General features: G+C 38.3%; 1 protein-coding gene across 7 annotated transcripts in view; it reads right to left on the reverse strand.

The window, feature by feature from the left end:
• ctbp1 (C-terminal binding protein 1) overlaps positions 1 to 24,448 on the reverse strand; it is a 185,034-nt gene that overhangs the window by 31,733 nt on the left and 128,853 nt on the right. Inside the window, exon 1 of one of the 7 annotated variants that reach the window (XM_066720199.1) lies at positions 12,193 to 12,450. The exons of the other annotated variants lie outside the window; for them this stretch is intronic. Within the exon in view, the coding sequence (XP_066576296.1) occupies positions 12,193 to 12,232 (40 nt within the window). The 5' untranslated portion in view covers positions 12,233 to 12,450. Of the gene's footprint in view, positions 1 to 12,192; positions 12,451 to 24,448 lie in introns of those variants that run through there. 7 annotated transcript variants of the gene reach the window in all.

Raw genomic sequence — 24,448 nt, forward strand, 5'->3', positions numbered from 1 at the left:
AGCAAAGAGCTTTATTAAACAGAAAATACTGCTGAAGTTGTTGTCAAGAGACCTTCATCACAGAAGAATAGAGGGCCAGCCATCTTGTCTCTGTAATAAAGTGCTGAGCTTACTATACGTGAAAACTCTTGTGTGTATAGTCTAATCTGCACCAAAGTGAGGTATGCATGACTAGGGTTTGTAAGCAACATGAAAGGATTACAATAGTATTTCTTCTTCATGTTCTGTGCAATTTAGTTTGTATTTATTTTCCTAATGCCTAAGGGTTGCATGTATTTATTATTTAGGTAAACATCAAATTGATACAGTAGTCCTGTTAACAGAGTAAATAATATAAATGTGCTTTCAATTTGTTTAAAATAAATAAAATATGAATGTAAGATAATGATGACTAGTAGAAGCCAACTTGGTTCCTTAAGGGGGAGTTAGCAGAGTCAATTATGTAATTGCATGTAGCAAACCTTGCATTTCCTCACAAGACAGCCCACATACATTGCTGCACATCTGTAACATTTACAACGCACAGTAACTAACAAGGCTTGCTTCACATTTAGTGTCCAGATTCTGCTCATGTCATCGCATGGCTGAATGCATTGTTTATGCGGTCTGAAGAGCAGCCCTGTGCACTTTTCCACTGCACACTGGGAATGGATGCATGTTGCTATTAGTAAGCTGTCAAGGTTGAAGCTCAGTGTTACTGGCAGAGCAGCACGCCAGTCCCCGGTGGAAAAAGCTTAGCTGCTCGCTAATGTACTATATGGTACCACTCCCCATCTCCAGGGACTGTGTCTGCTAGTATCAGCCTCTCTGGAGAAAAACAAAAGCAGGGCTTCAAAACCTACAGCCCCAAACCACATAGTGTATGTATACAGAGAGTGGGGTGCTCAGAAAATCTAAAGAAAAACAAGAAAAACACTATTAGGCTCATACAGTAAAATGAAGAAAATGAAATGCTGTATACAGCAAAGACCACTGACTCATTAAGCTCTTGGTTTAAATTAAGACAGTTATTTTGATTACATTTAAAAGCATGCCTCAAGCTTTTGTATTGTATTTTGATATATTAGCAAAGCAAAGCTGATTCAGCCAAATGTTGTGATGATGACTGGAGTTTTAACTGCACTGGCGATATGAACGCTTCGTACAGGAGACCCCCCCCCCCGCCCCACTCACTCTCCTGGTAGGAAGGGCAGTCATAGCATTGACCGGTTCTCATGTTCAATGAAAGTTATTTTGCTCTGCTTAGTCAATTCAACAATTTTTCCTTCCTTCCTTCCTTCCTTCCTTCTGTCCTTCCTTACTGCTTGGAGATTAACATGGTTTTACTGAATGGGCCAATGACTACATGAATCCTATCTTTAGAATGGCACATTATGGGAGGAGATGTTTCAAGGAAGAAGGAAGTGCAGTACTTTCTTTTCAGTTCCAGCAGGCAGTTCATTTCACTGCCGCTTGTCACTTAAATGCGGCCTGTTCATATACCACGGTTTTAGTTTTACAGGCTTGTACAATGACTTACTTGGCAAGTCAAAGCCAGAAGTTAGATTAAGGGATAGAAAATGAAATGAATAAAATATAAAAATAAAGGAGTGTCATTCTTAACTGTTTGCCGAAATTGATAGCTTGGAAAGACGGTAACACTTTACATTATATGGACAATTTTGGGCTGGAAGTATTGAGTAATTACTTATGTACTTCTAATATATTTCTGAAAGGAAACTCAAAAGAATCAGCCCTTCAAACACACAGTAAACCCATTTTCTCCAGACTCAGTGTAAATATCCTCATTTTGGTCCCAAATGCACCTGGTCTTAATTTCCACTTCTGTCCCCGGATTCTTGCTCCCTTATTGAGGTTAAAGTAATCATTTTGTCTGATTTTGTCAATACCTTTGGGCATTCCAAATACTTCACTTCACACTCTCCTCTGTTCAAGAAAACATTAAATTCCCTCAACCTGTCTCAGTATGACATTTTTTTTCAGACAAAGAATTGTTTCTGGGTACTCTTCTCCTTCCAATACAGCGGTATCATTATTTTTTCCTGATGTGAACTAAGCCCTGTCAAGTCTTTAGACACTTAGAAAACACAGCAGTGATATTAAGACAATCTATTTCACAGTGTGCTGGTACAGAACCTCTGCTACATTAGACTCCAAGGTGGCAGCATTTCAGCACTTAACCTTTGGTTCAGCAGGAAGGGCCATTATTTTCAAATACTTCAACCACAGCTGAGTCATGTTTTTCTTCCCTCCCCCCCCAAAAAAAGTATTTCACTAGAATCTATTAGAAGCTGAAAATCAAATGCAGTATATTTCTGTCAGAAACTTCAAATGTTAATCTATTAACAAATTCTTATATATATTTTTTTTAAACTCAACTGTGAAATGTCATTCATGTAATCTGCTGTAAAAGCTGCATATCTTTGATACGGTTATCACAGATGTGCAAGATAAAGCTCATGAATGTTTCTGCTGATTAAGAAAAAAAAAAAAGTAATGGCAAAGTCAGCTGACTTCCAAAACACTTTTGTCTTCTTGTTGTACATTTCTTAATCGTTGAATTATCATCTGAAAATACAAACAAACAGGCAAACAAAGCACTACAAGGCTACAACACTTCAAATGTTGACTAATCTCCTTCAAATACACAGCCTGCCTGAGTGGGGCTCTGAGTATATCGCAGACTTAAATAAGACAAATAAACAAAGCAGTAAATAAGCTTTGGATGATGTGACTTGGCCTGTGGGTCTATAGTATGCCGATTTCTTCATTGTCCAGACTGGTTCTTAGTCGAGACAAGCTCATTAACAAGCTGCAAGGCAAAACCATCTTGACAAAATATCAATGTTCTTCAGGTAAGATTTGTTTGTCTTTCCGTTTCAGCCCCTGACAACTGTATCTTGCTTATGGGTTTTCATTCACAACAGTACTTTTTGTTCTTTCAATGATTCACTGATTATAACCTGAAGTAACTCGGTTTCTTCAGGACAAGAAAAAAATGTAGTAAAGTGAAATAGTCCAAAATAAGTGAAAATAATAAATATATATATATATATATATATATATATATATATATATATATTTATATATTGCCCCTAATCTCAGTATTTGAAAGATTTTCAGTACTAAGATACAGTAGACAGGATGTAATTAACCCATTTTGTATATACTGCTCACTGTGCAACACAAAAAAAGATGTACCAGATGTACAGCTAATAACTACAACCAGGGAAATGCACACTGTAATTTTAAACAAATAATACCCTTCTCTTTACATTTTAATTTGCCTGTGAATGTGGAAGCAAAATCTTCATGAATGTAATTAATTTAAATGGCAGTCTTGCATTTAGATTACATACTAAAGCACACAGCATCGGAGTCCTCTTCATCATATACCATCCATGCAAGACTGCTTGTGTGGTCACGTTTGAAAGATGATAATGGACACTTCAATCTGTGTGCATTCAAAATTTCTTTTTGGGGGTAAAAAATATAATTTATTTTGCTTCCTGAGCAGCAAGTCTGTGATTTTGATGAAAAGAAAAAAGGGAGAGTTTTTTGTTGTTGTTGTGTGTTTGTTTTTTTACAATTCAGCAGTATTAACATCTGCTAATATTCAAATGTTGTATCTTTACTGGTGGCCGCAAAAAAAGGAGCAGGTACAGATATTAATAAATCATCTGTCAGCATGTTTGAAACAATTTCTATTTAAAATTAACAGCTACTCCCAACAGAGGAAATAATGTTGTTTTATTGTCTTTATGTGTGTTTGTTTCCTGATAATCATGAGAACAAAATGGGTAGTACAAAGAAGTGACAGGCTGTAGGAAGGGGGCTAGTCAGAATTTACTAACTTCTACATCAAACCAGGGATTGCAGCCACTGGAGGGCTTTGGGACGTGCTACATTTAATCAGATTACTGTGAAAGCTGCAGCGCTGTGGTCCCCCACCGAAGTAATGATAGCCCAAGCATCACAAAGAGCTTTGCAGGGTAATTTATGGGGTATAAAGAAAAGACTGCAGCTGTACTTTTCAATGTTCTGCATACGGAATTGAAATGATTGGGTACTTTACCATTTGTGAATGACTTCATGTGTCTATCTTTATGATACTACTAATACATTACTGATATAAATATGACCCTTCCAGTAAAAATATAAATAATAAATATTAACCTAATATTATAAAAAATATATACATTTGTACAATTTGTTTTTGAATGTATGGTACAGTAACACAGTCTGCTTAATGTTAGACTGCATCATTTAACAGCAGCCTCAACTGCCGACAGTTGAGTACAAGCCGAATTGTGAAGGAGCTTTTTAATATAAAAATACCAGCAGAGGCATGTTTGCATTGTGAACTCTGTCGTTAGGATGAACCCACTGTCTGTATAATAACTCATGCCAGACAGCAGCCTACTCCCGATACAGTTCTGTCATCCACAGCAGCCAAAAAGCAACATCTCTCATGGCAGTAAAGCTGTAAACCTACACAGTCTTTCTGCTGCAGCCTGACTGGAGAGGATGAAGGAGCTGCACATATGTGAAAGCCAGTCCTTCTCGAACTTTGGGTCAATATATGAGCTTAAACCATCACAATAGCAATGGATTGTGTTCATAGTTCAATGTCTTTTAGATGTGGAAAAAGGTACCCTGTAGGAGGTGTTTATATAAGTTGAAATGTCTGTACTGCTCAAATGACACGATACAAATAACACTGTGGAGAACAGGACTACTAATGTTGCCAATAACAAATACAGTGAGTAGAAAAAAGACAAAGCAAATGTTCACAGTCTGATGAAAATATTTAAATGCAAAGTATGTGGGATACTCATATACAACCATTTATACAAATTAAAAAGCATTAAAGAACGCATTTGACTACTAGACAACGCAAAGTCGTTTTAGGAAGTCGAATCCAAAACCATCATTTACAACAAACTAGGTGGCTAAGTTTCCACACACGGTGAATGAGAGGACCAACATAAATGCTGCATCACAGAATCTGGCTTTTAAAAAGTCAAATGCTACGGTGTGCAGACACCCACATTGCTAAAATGTGAAAATGAACTGTAAAACGCAGTGATCTTTTAAGCTCAGTGGCACAGCAAACTATTTTTCGGTCCCCATGACAACGGAGCATAGCAATTTGTGTTAAAGTAATAAATTAACAGTAAATAATCCATACACTGTGCTCTTTCAGTAAATTGCACTATAAATCAAGCTGTACAGAGGTTAGCTCCTTCCCTGCACTGTAAGAGACTCTTTTTTCTTGATGGGAGGTGGGGACAGAGTGGAGGAGGAGGGATGGGGGGGGTTATGTCTGTTAATCTTTACAGCCACACATCTCAAACAATGCAATCCCAGAGAGGCCACTAGACATGTTCCCTGAGCAGAAAATATCACCAAAAGCAACTCTGTTAGACGGCCACAGCTGTGAATTTGGCTGTTGACATTCAGTGCTCGATATGCCTGTCCCTTCTCTTTCCTTTGTCTCGCTTTATTTAGGTGGCCAGGTTAATTAGAACCAGGCAATAGGAACCACAGTTCCTTATTCAAACACAATAGTTTTGGAAAGGCAATAGCAGTCTTGAAGTGGTGCCAGGACGAAAAAAAAAATACACAAAAACAACAAGAACATTTACCTCCCATCCCTGCAAAAGAGGGATTGTGTTAATGTAATTAGCTACAGGAATATTTGTCCAGGTCTGGTTGGTATTAAAAGGTAAATGAATCCTCCACACAAGGGACAATTGTTATGTATAAAAACAAAATACAAAGAACAATGCTCAGCTGTCATGAATTTACTCCTTGCAAGAAACTAAATGTTTTCACCACAGTGAAGGGATGTGTGTGTGTGTGTGTGTGTGTGTGTGTGTGTGTGTGTGTGTGTGTGTGTGTGTGTGCACGTGTCTAGTTGTGCATGGGAGTGAGTACACAAGTACATGGATACATGGATGAGTAAACTGAACTTCCATGACACTCAGCAAAGGACATAATTAAGTGGAGATTCGCAGGAGAATTGGATAGAAAGTGTATCAATAGAGAAAGGGTCATGACATTATAAAATGCACACACACATTGCTCATTGAGATCCACATTTTCTATGCTGTAAATGGTAAATTAACACCTATAAATGGTGTCCGCTTACTCCAGCTTTCAGTAATTCTAGTCTGAACACTATAACTTAATCCATAAATCACACAAACAAAATATATATTTTCAGACAAGCAGTCGAAACACAAATCATTCATGTCACCAAATTATTGTTCTGATGTGCTTCGTAGGTGAATAATTAAAACGTGATTACAAATTGAGTATCACTACCTAAAGAACAGTACCAATAGGATAATGGAATAACAAGATTGTATTAATTTATGTAGTTACATTTTAATTAAAACAAAAAAAGAACTAGTTGGCTCTGTAATTCAATCTTACTGTAATCATTTCCTACTTACTAGCAGTGGAGGTTTGGGGTATTCGTTTTAACAGAAGATTAGGTGAAGGCGGCTTTTTTAATACAGATAATCTCCAAATCCACAATAATCTGTAATCTTCTCAATATTATCAGCAATATTATGCATTTTTAAAATAAACCCTGACTGTGGAAATGTATTAATAGTTTATGCTGAATAAAATTTAATTGTAATAAAAAAAAAAAAAATTATATATATATATATATATATATATATATATATATATATATATATATACAAAAATATATAAATACAAAAATTTTAGAGATTAAAGCCTGAGATGCTATTGTACAGCTCAGCCTCTGGGATGTATCTTACTGTAAGTTTGATCAGTTGATACAAACCCCAAATCCGGTCATTTATTTATATTCTTTTCTTTTCTGGTTATAAAACAATATTAATTCTGCCAGGAATAATACATGCAAAACATGTTTCACTTTGAGATTTCTGAAAGTACATGTGGGACGTTTATGAAGATAGTGTAGCTGTCCCAGGTGCTTTCAGCGGTTTCATGTTTCTACTGTAAAGTAACAGACAGAGAAAGAAAAATAAAATTACGCAACTACTTGGGAGTGTTAAGCACCATGGGGAGGAGTGTGTGGTGAGCCGGGGGGGGGGGGGTTGTAGTCTGTGGTAAAACCAAATCGCAGCACTGGAATATACTCAAGGTGCTGAAATACCTCCTGAAGTCCCGAACAAGTATTTCCCCTAGGGTTTAACAGACAGCCACTTCTGGGTAACTCAGAAGTCCCCATTCGAAAAAGTGACAACCCTACACATCCACTGCATTTCAACTGTGTGAATAAGGCTCTTAATTCCGCACTGGGACCTGACAAAGACATGGCGTGTGCGTCTTTATGGAAACAGATGGGACACATTTCATGGTGTGCATCCAGCCTGCTGGGAGATTTGGTTTTGATGTTTGGTCACAAGGACATTAATGATGTGTCACTCTGACATGCTAAAGAAAATGTGAGAAGCAAACCTCAAATCACATGCAAGTTTCTCACGGCTGCAACAGGCAGACACCGGGCTTCCTAAGTTTAAAGCTTCAATCCAAATGTTTGTCTTCACAGCTGAGGGTGAATACTCTCTCCTGAGCTGCACACACTCAAACCCCTGGCTTCACGCAATATTAAAAAAAGATGAGAAGCTGCTTTACTGTAGAAGAAAGTAAACAGAACGTACCACTATGCCTTTGGTAACCATGGTAAACATTAAAGAACTCTTTCAAATGTTTAAAGGGTTTTTAAATGCACACCTGTGGGAAAGACACCACTGATGTCAAGCAAAAACATCTATGTTAATAAAAAAATACATTGAAATTAAAAACGGAAGGAACCTCAGAACCGAGAAGAAAGATACAATTGTGAACAGCGCAGGTGGAAACAGCAGTCGAGTCAGAGGTAGAACACGAAGTACATTCATTTCATTAACCATGAAACAGACTATATGTATAAATAACACTATAACCTTGAATATAAGCAGGATATTATGTTTATTATACAGTTAAGAAAATACATATTTATATTTTCTCAATCCCTCTGGCTGATTCACAGCAGTGTCTCAACTTCTCTCTCTACATCTTCTTCACAACAAAACAGATCAGGTCAGCCAACTATTAACCATGTTAGAAATGCTGCAACAATTACAACTGTACTGCAACTCCCTAATCGCACCCTCTTTAAAGTACAGCTGTGGAGGCGCCACAGACCAAATTGATATACGGAGTGAAATTAACAGTACTTTGCTTTACAGTTTTGGGAATGAACCCTCATCTTCAGCTCCAAAAGAAGAAGCAAAGTATATACAGTTACGTAGACTGTGTTTGTGAATCTACATCAAATGTAATGTATTGGGGGGGAGGTGTCAGATTCTGTTAAGCTTTTTGGTCGAATTCCAATTAAAGTGCATTAACTATTTTTCTGATCACCCAGAGGCAAATATGAAGAAAAGGAGTTGGGAAGTGCATATCAATTAATAAATACATCAAACGTTAATTACATAAACTTTTCAGTTCATATTATAGTTTTTCAATCCAGTATCCAAGAACGGTTAAATCCTGTCCCTGAGGATGGTCTGACAAAAGTGTAATTCCTTTTTCTCTTTTCCACCATAAAACCATTCTCTTTTCCTCTGCATGGAAATATGTTTTACTCCCTCGGGTGGCACTTCCTGTGATGGCAGGGCGCTCTGAGGATGTGTGAAGACCGCCAGCGTTTGCAGGGACAACAGCGGTGGCGCTGTCACATTAGCCACGGATGTACAGAACTACATCAAACGGCAGAAAGCACTGCTTCTACAATTATGATGTCCCCCCCCTCCTCCATGTTTCAGATGTCCTTCCTTTTGGGGGAGTGCTTAAAATAAAGGTTATATCACAATAGTGAAGAAAATGCAAATCTTCTGCATCCTTCTACAAAAGAGTAAAGCAATACAAACTGTCTGCTATTGCTATTGTCTTCTACTTTAAAAGGGAAACAAAATAGTCCATCGTTTATAACAAATAAACTAAAATAACAACATCTGTGCTGTACAGGAGAGGTGTTATTGATTTCCCATGTCTCATGACATTTGGCTTTAAGTCGATTTAGACCTTTCAGTCTTTTCCATTTCATTTTTCACGTACAGCTTTTAACATTTTAATATATGACTTAATCTTTTAAAGGAATTTAGTTTTTTAGGTTTTTTACATAATATAGTATCCCCAAGATAACAAACGGCCAGGCAGTTTAATGACAATGTCTGTAAATCAACAGGCAACCTTTCTCCCTTATCACCAAAGCTCATCCACAATGTAAGAGGATACTTTGTCTTGCGAAATAATGCATAATAAATTTGTGTTTTTATACGTTTACTTTGACCCATATACAACGAGGAAGGCCAGAGGAGATTAAAATCTCTTCCTCATGAGAGGACTATTATAGACAGGTGGGAAACCAAAATGACAATACACTGTTGACCTACTGTATCGGGAACATCAAAAATACACTGTTTAACAAGGTTTCTTGGCACAACTAGACAGCTCTAACCACGGGAATCTGAAGATTGTATCTGTTCTGTACATTAGCAGGAACACAAGCAACAAAAGGCCACAGCATGCGTCTTAAGGGAGAAGACTCAAATCTTTTGCTCTTGTGCGTTACCGTTTGCTCTTGTGTGTCACACAGTGCCATTGTTAAAAAAGCAGTTTGATTTAAAAACTCAAAATAACAGATACATAAGTCAGCATTACCAATTTATTTATAAACAAATTGATAAGCAGCAAATGCCTTTCTTGGTGCTGGCTCCCTGACTGATACAGCAGCAGTGTAAACTAACAGGCTCAGCAGCAGTTTCAATGTGAAAAGCTATTCTGCAGTTGAAGTCCTATTTGCTGTGACATGAGGGCATTTATTCTCAATCAGTGAAAAGATGATGGTTCAGCTAGGCAACAGCAGCCTGTATATATAATCTGTTCTGAAAAAATATAAACACAAAACAGATACCACACAAAAATGACATGATTAGGAGAAACACATAACCTGTCCAGTTTAACCTGTGTAATAGAGACAGAATAGTACATATAGTACAATAGTACAAATATTGCCATATTTTCATTCATCTCTGTAGCATAATTTTAATGAAAATACAGGCCTAGTTATAGTTAAAATACAGTATTTTACTAGAAAGCACATTTTGCCAAGTAAGGTCCTTACCAGATGGTAAAATGTGAGTGATTATAATAATACAGTATTTAGGCCTACACTGATCAATGAGTCCATCCAAGGCAAAATGTCATGATTTCAAATACTGGTTTTGTTTCATATTCACTGTAAATCAGAACTACAGAAGCCATGGGGTGTTCTAATAAAGTTGCAGACACACACACACGCACACACGGTTTCTCATAATTCAGTTTGGAACACTAATATATTCTATCTATCCATCCAATATTACAGTTTGTTTGTTTACCTGAATAGGCACCCCACCTTCTGTATCAATACAGTTTAATCACTGTCACAAAAAGTTCTCTCTTAATCACACTGCCATAAAACAAATGTGACATAGGAATGGTAAAATACACACATTGGTGTGTCACATTAACATCTTAAATGAGAGGGACACAGATAATTATTCAACTAACAATAAACACTACCTCAAGAAAATTGGGATTTCTTGGGTATAAAGGACACAATACCTTTCATAGTAGATTTTTTTTTAAAGCAAATTATATATTCATTTTGGCAGGACTTTGTTGAATTGCTAATAATGGGTATTATTTTATATAATTGTCTGAAGAAAACATTATTATTATTTTTATTTCTTGGCAGACTCCCTCATCCAGGGCGACTTACAACATAAGTGCAATTCAAAGTGGCAACATCAATGGGAATTACTACTACTACTACTACTACTACTACTACTACTACTACTACTACTACTACTACTACTGACAATACTAATAATACATTAGTAATCATAACAAATTCTGTCTTATACAGAATAGACAGTTAAAACACAGTGCATTCAGTAGGAATTTAAGTTAGCTGTTTTGGAATTTAGTGTGTGTTCTTCAGAGACATTACACAATAGGGAGACCAAACACTTTACTCTATTCAGAAATATTTAACATATCTCTGTCAATCATTTGGCTGTTTTCTGATTCGCAACTGTTGACAGACAGTTCGGGTCAACATTGTTCATTCTGAGAAGGAGGTATTCAGCAGTACCATATACAGTTCCCATGTCCTCAGTAATACTTGCCGTCTAAATGACAAATTATGGGACGCTTAAAACTTTTAATGGTAAAACTAACATAAGCAGGTAAGATCATAACTTAAAAACTTAAAATAAAACAAAATTACATCCACCTTCAGTCTCTGGCAACAATGGAGAAAACAATGAGTGAAATGTTATTGTGCAATGCACACTCTCTCAACCAGCTTCCTACTCTGAAGACTGTTCTAGAACCAGCATTTCCCCCTTTCAACGCAGTGCAAATAGGAACAAGTTCAGGCCATTGAACACACTGCACATTCCCACATCATAAAACACAGGAGAACTGTGCGTACACTAGCTATTGCATTAGAACTACTCGCAACACCTGGCAGTAAATCACATACAAATATCCTTTGGTTATTTTGTGTGTGTGTCTGTGTGTGTGTGTGTGAGTGTGTGTTTGGTTTCATTTTTTTCCCTCTCTCCCAGCAGAGCCAGTATAGGAGAGCAAAGACATCCAGCACTACACTGCTAAACCAGCAAGTGAATTCCCAACATCAGTCTGCGAACACGATGACTGCTGGGGCATGCCGTTTTGCGCCCTGACAAAGCTTTTCAAATCTTTCCTCGTCGGAAAGGTTAGACTGTACTTCAGTTCCTGTGTCCTTCAGTACTGCTTGAGAAAATCCCATCATTCACACAATGTACATAATGTTCAGCTACAGATATGGAGCTTATTTTTTCCCCTCAAAACCTCTGTACTGAACAAAGTATGCTATGAAAAGCAAAGCTAAAGAAAGCAGGCAGTCCAAGTAATATGTGTGTGTGTGTGTGTGTGCGTGTGTTTGAGAGAGAGAAAGATCACGAGAGGGAGAGAGAGTGGTTTTGGGGGTAGGGGGTGGGGGAAGGGGAAGGGGAGGCAGGAACACTATGTACATACAAATAACTGTGTACATGCCAGCATAACCATTTTACATGGCCCCATGCAAAATTAAAAAGTGAAAATGTTTACCTAAAGGCAAGCCTTTGTTCAGCAAATGAGAGCTTCCCATCTAGGTGTTCTTCTTTTCCCCCTTAACAATACGGCACTTCAGCAAGACATTAACAAAAATCCTTGGCATATGGCGGCCACTTCAATTTCTTTCTTTTTCTTTTCTTTTTCTTTTTTTTTACACTAAAGTAGCACGCACGCACACACTCTCTCTCTCTTTCTCTCTCTCCCTCCCTCCCTCTCCCTCTCTCACACACTCACAGAGAACCCAAGTGTCACTGCCTTAGAGAGAGAGAGAGAGAGAGAGAGAGAGAGAGAGAGAGAGCAAGAGTGAGCAAGAGAGGGAGGGAGGGAGAAGCTTGGGGTGGAGCTTAGGCCACAAAATTGATCTTTTGTTTCAGAAAAAGGCTGTATGAGAAAAAAGCATTGAGAGGGTAAGGAGCGGGTAGCATAACTGGAAAAAAGAACTTGATTTTTACAGCGATTGTAAAAAAAAAAAAATCTGAAAAGGGAGGGGTCGGTTCAAGGGGAGGTGGGGGGGGGTTGATGGGTGCTGGGTAGCAGGCAGATGGCAGCGATATACATTAATCCCCCAAAGCTAAACGACAATACAAAAATAAAAATAAAACCATTAAGGGGGATAAGAAATTGAATTTGGTAAATATGGGCATAAAATCTCTTTAAATACCACATTAGTATTTCCGATTTGAACCTGTATTTTCAGCTTCTCCTGCAAAAAGGGAAACTTTTTTCCTAGCTGTGCAGAGATGTTAAACATACAGTATTGTTTTTCCTTAATGTACTTACATTTGTGGAGAAAGAGCATGCCTAATTAGATTAGCGTCTTATTAGCCTAAGTCTTTTTATACAGAAAGAAAGGCACTAATTAGAATAATATTTGTTTCCACATACGGTAAAGCATCCAACAGTACTTAACAGTTGATGACAGATAAAATGTAAAGATTTCTCAATGCACAGGCACGATGATATATACAATACATAATTTAAGGAGGTATAACAGTTAGGATGTAGGAAAAATCCAGAGTTTTAAATATATTTTTAGGGGGAAATTATACTTCTTGTAATAAAAAAATATAAAAGAATCCAGGAGTGATAGGAATGCAAGGGTGGTAAAGGGACATTCATAGTTGATAGTGAACTTTTGCAATTTTGCAATTGGCCATACAATTCAATCAGTTGTGATGGTGGGGAAAGCATATACTAACTAGGCCTACATAATGTATACTAAGGTATACTGTAGTATCCCATGAATATCATATACAAAGATGAAGCTGTTTACAGTCAATAGCACAAGCTTTTGTGTGATTTTGTGTTCTTAAATACACTTAGCAGACCACAAAGACTGTAAGCATTTGGCCACCACAATTCTCAATTACACTGCATTGTACTTGTATAACATTACAGTTCACACAGTCATGCATCACAAATACCTCAGGAAAGCAGCAGTCACTCCAGCAATATCCTGCCCTTTTCAGAGCATTAATCCACTTCAGTGTGCAATGCTATTAGAGTTTACCATGACCTCCAATAAAACAGCAGCAAATCAATAATTGGAAGAACAAAACAGAACCTTACAGCTTGTTCTGCAACTCAATGTTAATTATTTTGTCTTTTCTGAGCAGATCAATAGTGCAGCAGGAGAAAGTCACTGCTGAACAGCCCGTTTCCCAGCCAGGCCTGAGCGGACGCTTTGCATTAAACAGCAAGAAATGACGAGTTCTACGGATCACAGGAGGCCTTGCACTTGCTTTGATCTACACACACTGCTTATGCAGCAGGAATCCACAAACCCTGAGTGGATACAAAAACAGCAGCCAGCATCCTTTTAATAGCACCATGGGCTTTCCTACTTCAGTACCTGCCTTGGCATTTACCATAAGAGGGAGTTTGCAGATTGCAAAACTCAGCTAAAAATATCGGTTATCACTTTTTTATACGTAGGTTTAAAACTTACAGAAGTGAGGTTTTTTCCCCTGCAGCAAGAAATCTTCCCCTCACAGGTCCATAATGGGTACCTCAGTCTTGCCCTCAGCTCCTCCTGCCATCCAGTCTTCGGCCTGCCTAAACCAACTACTTTTATTTTCTCATACATCACATGTGATTCTATGGAGGACAAAGTTATCAAACTTGTACCTCTTGTGACCTGTGCAGGGTTAAAACCAAACCGTCGGAGGACCAAAAGGGGAGGACGATCCTTTTATATTATTATTTTGTTCTACTAAAATAAGAAGCTCTTAATTGCTTTTTCAATAATTCAACATATTCAATATACCCAATATGGATTGTGTCGAACAGTCTAACAGCACTGGTTTACATAACAACAATACTGTGAGTTTTTTTTATGTAAAACCCTATGAACACATTTCCATTTTGCATTTAAGCATGCAGCCATGCATCGCATCCTTAAAATAATACACTAATTATGTCAATTTTTTCAATGAAATAAGAAAACAAAGAAACCTACAGAAGTACGTGCCAATTCAATGTGAACTAATAGTCTCCAGTAAGCCTCCAGTAGCCTCCAGTAAGACATGTAATTGTTCTCGGTATCCTCTCACCAGCTCCGGAGCCAAATCCTTTGTTTCACTAACAAAGTGACATTTCAATCTCTTATTTCCTCTTACACATCTACCCCCAGATCCAAAATGGTTATAACACAGCTAAATTTAATATAGATGCAGGCAATTTATATTAAACTTTTGGCTTAAAGACCTTTGCAGAGCCCAGCTAACAAGCAAATCTTAGAATATTAACAGATCCTACACTCATGCTTGAATAGAAAGGTCATGATGATTACAATTCAAGCAAGAGATCCCTTTCTCAGGGACTTAATTAAAAAACCTTTGGCTTGGCGTGGCCATGCCAGCAGAAAATACACCATGTGGTCAGGAATTAAATAGAGCACCAAAACACAGGTATAATGAGGGCTGCTGCTGTCCACTTTGCATGGAGGAATGAGAGTACAGAAGGTTTAGAAAACCCAAACGTAACATGGCGTCCTAAGCGACTCCATTGGTGATGCTAGCAAAAAGCTATACTAGATTCTAATAGTCTTATTTAGTTGTGGCTGTAGAACCCAAGATAATAAGCCTGAAGAACATTCAAGTCACTAAAAAGTACCAATACCTACTGAAAAGGCCAAATCAAAACAAAGGCCCAGGAAGCTTTTCATCAAAACACCACATTTGCAGCTATTTTATTGGAAGCAAAATGCTCATTCATAGAAAGTAGAAAAATGTGTTTTAGTGTTGCCTCTACTATATATATATATATATATATATATATATATATACATACATACATATACATATACATATACACTCACCTAAGGGATTATTAGGAACACCTGTTCAATTTCTCATTAATGCAATTATCTAACCAACCAATCACATGGCAGTTGCTTCAATGCATTTAGGGGTGTGGTCCTGGTCAAAATAATCTCCTGAACTCCAAACTGAATGTCTGAATGGGAAAGAAAGGTGATTTAAGCAATTTTGAGCGTGGCATGGTTGTTGGTGCCAGACGGGCCGGTCTGAGTATTTCACAATCTGCTCAGTTACTGGGATTTTCACACACAACCATTTCTAGGGTTTACAAAGAATGGTGTGAAAAGGGAAAAACATCCAGTATGCGGCAGTCCTGTGGGCGAAAATGCCTTGTTGATGCTAGAGGTCAGAGGAGAATGGGCCGACTGATTCAAGCTGATAGAAGAGCAACTTTGACTGAAATAACCACTCGTTACAACCGAGGTATGCAGCAAAGCATTTGTGAAGCCACAACACGTACAACCTTGAGGCGGATGGGCTACAACAGCAGAAGACCCCACCGGGTACCACTCATCTCCACTACAAATAGGAAAAAGAGGCTACAATTTGCACAAGCTCACCAAAATTGGACAGTTGAAGACTGGAAAAATGTTGCCTGGTCTGATGAGTCTCGATTTCTGTTGAGACCTTCAGATGGTAGAGTCAGAATTTGGCGTAAACAGAATGAGAACATGGATCCATCATGCCTTGTTACCACTGTGCAGGCTGGTGGTGGTGGTGTAATGGTGTGGGGGATGTTTTCTTGGCACACTTTAGGCCCCTTAGTGCCAATTGGGCATCGTTTAAATGCCACGGCCTACCTGAGCATTGTTTCTGACCATGTCCATCCCTTTATGACCACCATGTACCCATCCTCTGATGGCTACTTCCAGCAGGATAATGCACCATGTCACAAAGGTCGAATCATTTCAAATTGGTTTCTTGAACATGACAATGAGTTCACTGTACTAAACTGGCCCCCACAGTCACCAGATCTCAACCCAATAGAGCATCTTTGGGATGTGGTGGAACGGGAGCTTCGTGCCCTGGATGTGCATCCCACAAATCTCCATCAACTGCAAGATGCTATCCTATCAATATGGGCCAACATTTCTAAAGAATGCTTTCAGCACCTTGTTGAATCAATGCCACGTAGAATTAAGGCAGTTCTGAAGGCGAAAGGGGGTCAAACACAGTATTAGTATGGTGTTCCTAATAATCCTTTAGGTGAGTGTATATATATATACAGCTCTGGAAACAATTAAGAGACCACTGCAAAATGATCAGTTTCTCTGGTTTTACTATTTATAGGTATGTGTTTGGGTAAAATGAACATTTCTCCCAAATTCCAAATATTGTCATTTAGAGCATTTATTTGCAGAAAATGACAACTGGTCAAAATTACAAAAAAGCTGCAGTGTTGTCAGACCTGAACACAATACTAATGTTTTAACTTACGAAGAAAATCAGAAATCAATATTTGGTGGAATAACCCTGATTTTCAAACACAGCTTTCATGCGTCTTGGCATGCTCTCCACCAGTCTTTCACATTGAAGTTGGGTGACTTTATTCTACTCCTGGCACAAAGATTCAAGCAGCTTGGCTTTGTTTGATGGCTTGTGACCATCCATCTTCCTCTTGATCACATTCCAGAGGTTTTCAGTGGGTTTCAGGTATGGAGATTGGGCTGGCCATGACAGGGTCTTGATCTGGTGGCCCTCCATCCACACCTTGATTGACCTGGCTGTGTGGCATTGTCCTGCTGGAAAAAACAATCCTCAGAGTTGGGGAACATTGTCAGAGCAGAAGGAAGCAAGTTTTCTTCCAAGACAACCTTGTATGTGGCTTGATTCATGCGACCTTCACAAAGACAAATCTGCCCGATTCCAGCCTTGCTGAAGCAACCCAGATCATCACCAAACCTCCACCAAATTTCACAGTGGGTGCGAGACACTGTGGCTTGTAGTCCTCTCCAGGTCTCCGTCTAACCATTAGATGACCAGGTGTTGGGCAAAGCTGAAAACTGGACTCATCAGAGAAGATGACCTTACTCCAGTCCTCTACAGTCCAATCCTTATGGTCTTTTGCAAACTCAGCCTGGCTCTTCTTTGCTTCTTATTGATGAAGGGCTTTTTTCTAGCTTTGCACGACTTCAGCCCTGCCCCATGGAGCCTGTTTCAAACCGTCTTCGCCGTGCACTTCACCCCAGCTGCCGTTTGCCATTCTTTTTGTAGGTCACTTGATGTCATCCTACAGTTGTTGAGTGACATTCGAATGAGTTGGCGTTCATCTCGGTCAGTGGAGAGTGGTTTTCTGCCTCTGCCGGTCTGTAGTTTTGTTGTCCCCAATGTCTGCTGCTTGACCTTGTTCTAATGAACCGCCGTCTTTGAAATTTGAAGGATGGAAACAACCCGACACTCACTATATCCTTCTGCCAGTAAAGCCAGAATTGAACCCTTCTTTTCCTTCCTCAAAACTTTCAACTCTTTTGGCATGGTCAATAGTTATTTTTTTATTCCAATCACTTTTGAGGTACTACTAGCACTGTTTCTGTCATCCAGCTGGTCCTATTGCAAGAGGATAGTGATGACCACAGCAGTGTTTTTTAAGATTTGGTTCAGGTGATCTCCTAATCAGTAGCTCATTCAGTAGAATGAGGTGTGCCTGTGTTGGAATTCAACAGACACTGGAATGGAATGGCTGCCATACATGTAGAGATGCTGATTTAAGAACAATTTGCAGTGGTCTCTTCATTTGTTCCAGAGCTGTATATACATATTATATATATATAGACGACAAACACATCAAATATAAACTTCATAAACTTTGCAGGGACGACATGGAAAAGAGAAGCTGTAGATAAAAGCAAGTGGAAACATCTTGGGATCAATATAGGCTGATGTTGGGCAGTAGTGTGGAGTAGTGGTTAGGGCTCTGGACTCAGGAGTGGAAGGTTGTGGGTTCAGTCCCCAGGTGAGTGGCATTGCTGTTGTACCCTTGAGCAAGGTACTTTACCTATTTATTGCTCCACTAAATGCCCAGCTGTATAAATGGGTACAAATGTAAAAATAATGTATAATAATAGTAAATAATAATAATAATAACAATTGTAAGTCACCCTGGATAAGGATGTCTGCTAAGAAACTGAGTAATAATAATGTTATTTTTCACTGATTTAAAGCAATATCTACACTGCTTCTTTCATGAGTACGCCACAGAACTGTCATCATTTCACATATTTCAGTTTTCTGAAGTACATCTGATAACGTCTCAAATTACTAGTAAACTGACATGTTACATAATACAAAATATTCAGTGAACAGAACAAAAAAGCAGATCAACTAAGCGGATATTGAGGAATCCATTTGAAATTGACTGTCTAAAAGACTTAACTTGACTTATCATAGGTCTACGATATCTTGCACTGTGACTGAGGAAAGCCTGATGGTGGAGGTCAATCCACTTTGTCAAGGAAACTGCTGCCCTGATGAGGGAAACTCTCACACTGCACTGAAGGACAGGCTGGTTGCGTTTCCCGAGGCCGGGTGTGACGCTGGCTATTGAAATCGCTGTTCTGCAGTGAAAAGCCCCCTTGCTGGTGCACACTGCAGCATGTCTAATGTACAGACAGCCTACCAGAATAGCCACTTTCAAACACACAACACAAAGAGCTGCCACCGCCAGCAGCTTGGGATACATGAGACCGAAATACACGATGCAACAAAACCGAGTAAGGCATATTATTACAGTAGGAACCGTATAAAAGCAGAACCAGCTTATCCAGCATTCTTGTACACCTAATACGCTCTCAATGGTATTTGTTGTTACAGTGCCACTCTGTTTCAACCATAGAAAATGTGTTTACACGTCTGCTGCAGTTTGTTTAATGAGATTTCAAAAGGATATTTTCAATTGAATACGCTGTCTTGGGCGTCTAAATAATAGGTGATCATCCAACACTATTACTAACACTGAGTTTACAATGGAGCCCATACAGTAGAGAGGTAGATAATAATGGGGTTTCTAACCAATGTCTAACAGACGGATATCCTAGAGCAAAGCAGCAGCTGCCCCCAAAGAGGCTGGATCATAAAACTGTACCTTGGACAAGTCCCCCTTGTCTCAAGGCCCTGTATGTACAATGGGGATCATCCTGCGGCTAATAACAATAGGAGCTGAATGAATGAATAACTTGCAGTGTTCAATCCTCAGGGGCAAGGTGCAAGGGGAAGGTGCACAAAGCGGAAACAAACTTAATATCCCATTAAGGACAAAAATACATGAATAAATCTGTTGTAAGCATTTTCTTCTATTTAGTTTTATTTTAGTTTGCATTCAGATTAAATTACATTAAAGGGTTTTCATTGTGTGTATAGTTGTGGAGTCCTGGCATTAATGTTTACAGATCAAGGTTAAGTACTATTACTCTTATGATTACAAGCAGGGTACAGGGGTCTGCTTTTCAAAGATGTTGCTGCTTAGCAGTGTCCAGTGACAGTAAGGGAAGTTAAATTGATGGCACTGAATGAATGAATGAATGAATGAATTTAGCCTATAGGTTAAAACCTAAAACAAGTGCTGATTATGCAACATTTTCTGTTGACTCCTTTTAATGAACTAGGGAGGATATGCACATCAAAACCACAACACCTACCCTTCCTTTTTGAAATCTATAACAGTTGAGTAAGGTTCCCCCTTTGTTCTGACCACATTACACTAACGCTACACCAGGAAACATGTAGGGTATGTCCCAGTGTGAGACAGAAATGTGTAATAATAACAACAAAAACATGAATAGTCTACTTGACTAAGGTTTCTCACCAAAATGTCTTTCAAATGAAGGTACACACTATAAGTGATAATCTACCTAAAAGAAAAACTAAAAGGCTAACTTCAGTTTAACTCTAAAGATGAACAAAGTGGTAATCATTTTATCTTCTGACAGAATGAAGAATAGCAGGAAAGACAGTTCTATTAGTGTGTGGAGTAGTGGTCAGGGCTGAGGACTCCCAGGTAGAGGGTCCATGGGTTCAGTCCCAGGTGGGGGACACTTGCTGTTGTACCCTTGAGCAAGGTACTGCACCAATAGTGCTCCAGCAAAAGGGTAACAGCACGTACAAATAACGTGATGTACTGTAACAATTGTAAGTCACCCTGGATAAAGGTGTCTATCATCATCAGTGTTAATGCGTATTACAGCGGGAAGAGCTCCAACCGTACAGTGGGACCGAATTCTGATTAAATTGGGACTTTTGGCAGACCCAGTCATGCATTTCTGATCAAGAAAATTGTTTTAACACATCATAATTATTTCTATTAGGCTTATACTATAAGGATGTATAACCAGATTTTCAGTATACAGTACAATGCTAGTGTCCATAGAGGGGCAATAAAATTATTCCAGTAATTTACATTCTCGCAGACACCAACAAAATAAGTATAATGTGCTGTAACAAGCTATCTTCTGTGCTTTCACACCACATCAACAACCCAAGCAAGCACAGACGAGATGTTCACACCGATAATAAAAAAGAAATGGGTTTTAACATACTTTTTCCTCCACACTCATAAAATAAGGTCACATTCAAATGAGAATAACTGATAATATTTTCAGCTCCAACACGGGAGGAGAGAAAAAATATAGCATGATCAATGATGCTGCATCTCTTAATTAAAGCCTCTGTGGTCAACCTGCTCATTAACAATACCATAAAGGAAAAAGAAAATGCAATTAAAAGGATAATGTTGGTTGTTTGGGTGGCTTTATTGTATTGACAACATGCAAATAAAGTGAGAAGAGAAAGCAATGCAGGCAGGTTGTTTATCTAACACATTCTCCTATCAGGGAATAATGTAAAATGTGTTTCCATGCCAATATGCGTTAACAATGCCAACAATATTCCATGAAGACTTGTTCATTATTTCTATAATTTCTGTGGAATTTTAATGATCATCATCAAAATGCTTGAAAAATACAGAAAGCATGTTTGTCTTTTCCATTTGCAACCTGACATTTACTTTTTGTATTCCCTTGCATCTTTAACGAGTCATCTTTATCTTCCAAAAAGCATTAAAACACAAATGTCCTAATTACTGCACTTGGTGTGTAAAATGTATTTAGCTTTATTTCTGCCTTAAAAACCTTAGATTCCTTAGATGCATTTCCATGGCACAAACTGCTGTTTTAATCTATTGTTAGTGACTAAAATAGAATACTTTGGGCTTTTTACATATAATTTTACATACAATTCTTGTTATAAAAGTATCCACAGTATGTCATCAATTCTAAATAAGGAATTAGGGGAATTATAACTTATTGGCTCACACAACATTTTCCTTTTGGCACTGTTTTTTATCCACACATTGCACATTTATTTAGTTTTTTTTACTTGATTTGACTTGGGCACCTGCTAATCAACAGGCTATATCTAGCTAATCAATGGAGGAGCCGCATCTCCTAGAGCCCTAAGAATTCCCACATTTGTGACCCCGCAGAAGCACAATGATGGGAAACACCTCCTTATTAGGGGTGCCGAGGCACAGGAGTGGATTCCTAGGGGATTTCTGCTGCATTTCACTCCTCACTGAGCCCAGCTGGTGAAAGTCTCTTCATCATTCATAGGAGAACAGAGCAAGAGGCTTATCAGCTCTCTCCTCATCAATCTCATACTATGAGTAACTTAACCAAATAAAAGGCACACATTGGCAAGAAACTGAGGCTCAATCACTTACTTCCACTGTAAACAAAAACACTCTACAAGGACAATGATACAGGTTTGGCTCACTGTGTCACTCAGGATAAGAAGTACACAATTCCACTTAACTCACTGGGTTTCTCAGAGTATGAAATTTAATAATAAATGGTGAGTTCCTTACCTAGTAATTACTCATATCTGTTTATTGAAATGGCATGGGGCTTCAAACCCACTAATTAGTTAATTCTATTCAAGAATTCTATTTATTTTGTATGTTGTTTAATGACCCGTTAAAAAACATCAAGTCATATTAATATTTTCAGTTTGTTAATTGGGTTACACTATAGGGACTTTCCCAGCAAAACCAAAAGTTTATTTTTGGCCAAGAAGTGTACAATTTGGAACATGATAATTTTAGGTCTTGGTTGAGCTTTGAGGTCTGTAGGGTAATGAATTGCCATGGACTACGTCACAACTTCACTGCCCTGGAAGTCCTTGCTTTCTATTTGCTATGGCACAGATAGCTGAACTTGCCGAGTTCTGATGCCTTCAATTCCCAGATGGTACCTCTAGCTGTAGGGACATTCATTTTCTTTCCCCTTGAAACCTACTTTCCACAACAGGATGCCACAGTAGTGCAGATGGATAAGCTTGGCTTCATTCCTAACACGCTAAAGAACACTGGTTTTCAAAAGGGCCGTAATGAATAGGAGACCTAATCCAAATGAAAACGTATTATATCAGCAACACAATTATATAAATTACAACATAAGTCACGATTATTCTCGTATTTGTTATGGCAATAGTTTGCTTGATATTCAAGCCCACAAGAACCCCATTATGAATTCTAGTGCAGTGAGCTCTTGGGAGACAAAAATCTGCCATTTTTCACCAAACACAAAATGCAATATCAACCTCAAGGCATGAACCCTGCTGAGCACTGTTCAAGTCAAAAGCAGAAATCAGACATTATGAATAATTTTGAGGAAATGAACAAAACATTTATAAAAAAAAAAAAAACTGAGAGGAATATATATATACACACACACTTGGAAAGCTGTAGTTCCTTTCAATGGGCCACCACCCATTTGTGGAGAAGAGTCTAAATATAGCCCTGAAAATCATCCCACAAGTTACTGTGGCAGAAGTAGTGGAGTCTATTATTGGTTGGCACTGTCTTCTGTATGGGATGCATGCTTTATTCCCCAAAGAAAATCAGACCTAATTACATCTCAAGGTCCTTCATCTTTGGAGCATCTTGAACAAGAAATCCTAAATTATATTTTCCTTCACGGTTCAAGTAGAGCAATAAATAAGCCTTATTACACCTCAGTGTCCTTCTTCTTAACATTGTACGTCACTTGGCACTGTGCCACTCATTTGCCAGTAAAATCGTTATAACTAATTAAAGAAAAACGACAGAACTACAAGCATACCCATACACGAACACACTATATATACACGTGTACATGTATGTATGCAGAGTTGTCTGCTGATGAGTTTATAATGACAGTAATCAGTGATTTCCCAATAGCATTCCCTTCCACCAATGACGCCTGAAATAAAAATAATTTACATGACATTCATATAGGCTTTTGTCACGTATAACATAAAAACGCACATCTGGCAATGAATGTAGAGAGAAATTAATTCATCAATCAACTGCAACATGATATGGCACAGGTGTCAAACTCCACGCAAACTTCAGACTTCACTAAAAGGCACAAAAAACAGAATGGTAGCGTATTTCTCACAACAGTTCGGTACAGCTAACTTTATTTTCTGACGTTCTGGATGTCAGTGGTCAATCTTTCCCCCATTTTAGTTCTTGTGATGAAGAAGTCAGGGCTTCTGGTGCTGCTCAGGCATCTAACAGTGCTGGACAAGGTCGAATAGAAAGGCTTCCTGGTCACTCTTTTGCTATTATATAAAAAATGCCACTGTACTGCTGTATAATATTTCAAAGATAGGAAAGTACCTTCTATTAACAGGTCAGACTACCAACTTTATGTTCACCTCAAAGGTTTATTGGAACTGGAATCAAGTATGAATGTGATACTAACTGTACACACACTTTAAGAGAAGCGAGCTTTTATTATGCCCTGAAAGATATACTTAAATCTCCCTCTCCATCCCTCCCTCTCATGTTTACATGCTTCAAATGTCAAACTGAAATCTGGCCTTTTGAACAGGTGTGTTAAATTTTGATGATTTGGAAGCTATACTGAGATGCAATACTAGAATTACTCAGTGCT

The sequence above is a fragment of the Amia ocellicauda genome, chromosome 13 (genome assembly GCF_036373705.1).
Source record: "Amia ocellicauda isolate fAmiCal2 chromosome 13, fAmiCal2.hap1, whole genome shotgun sequence".
NCBI classification, from domain to species: Eukaryota; Metazoa; Chordata; class Actinopteri; order Amiiformes; family Amiidae; genus Amia; species Amia ocellicauda.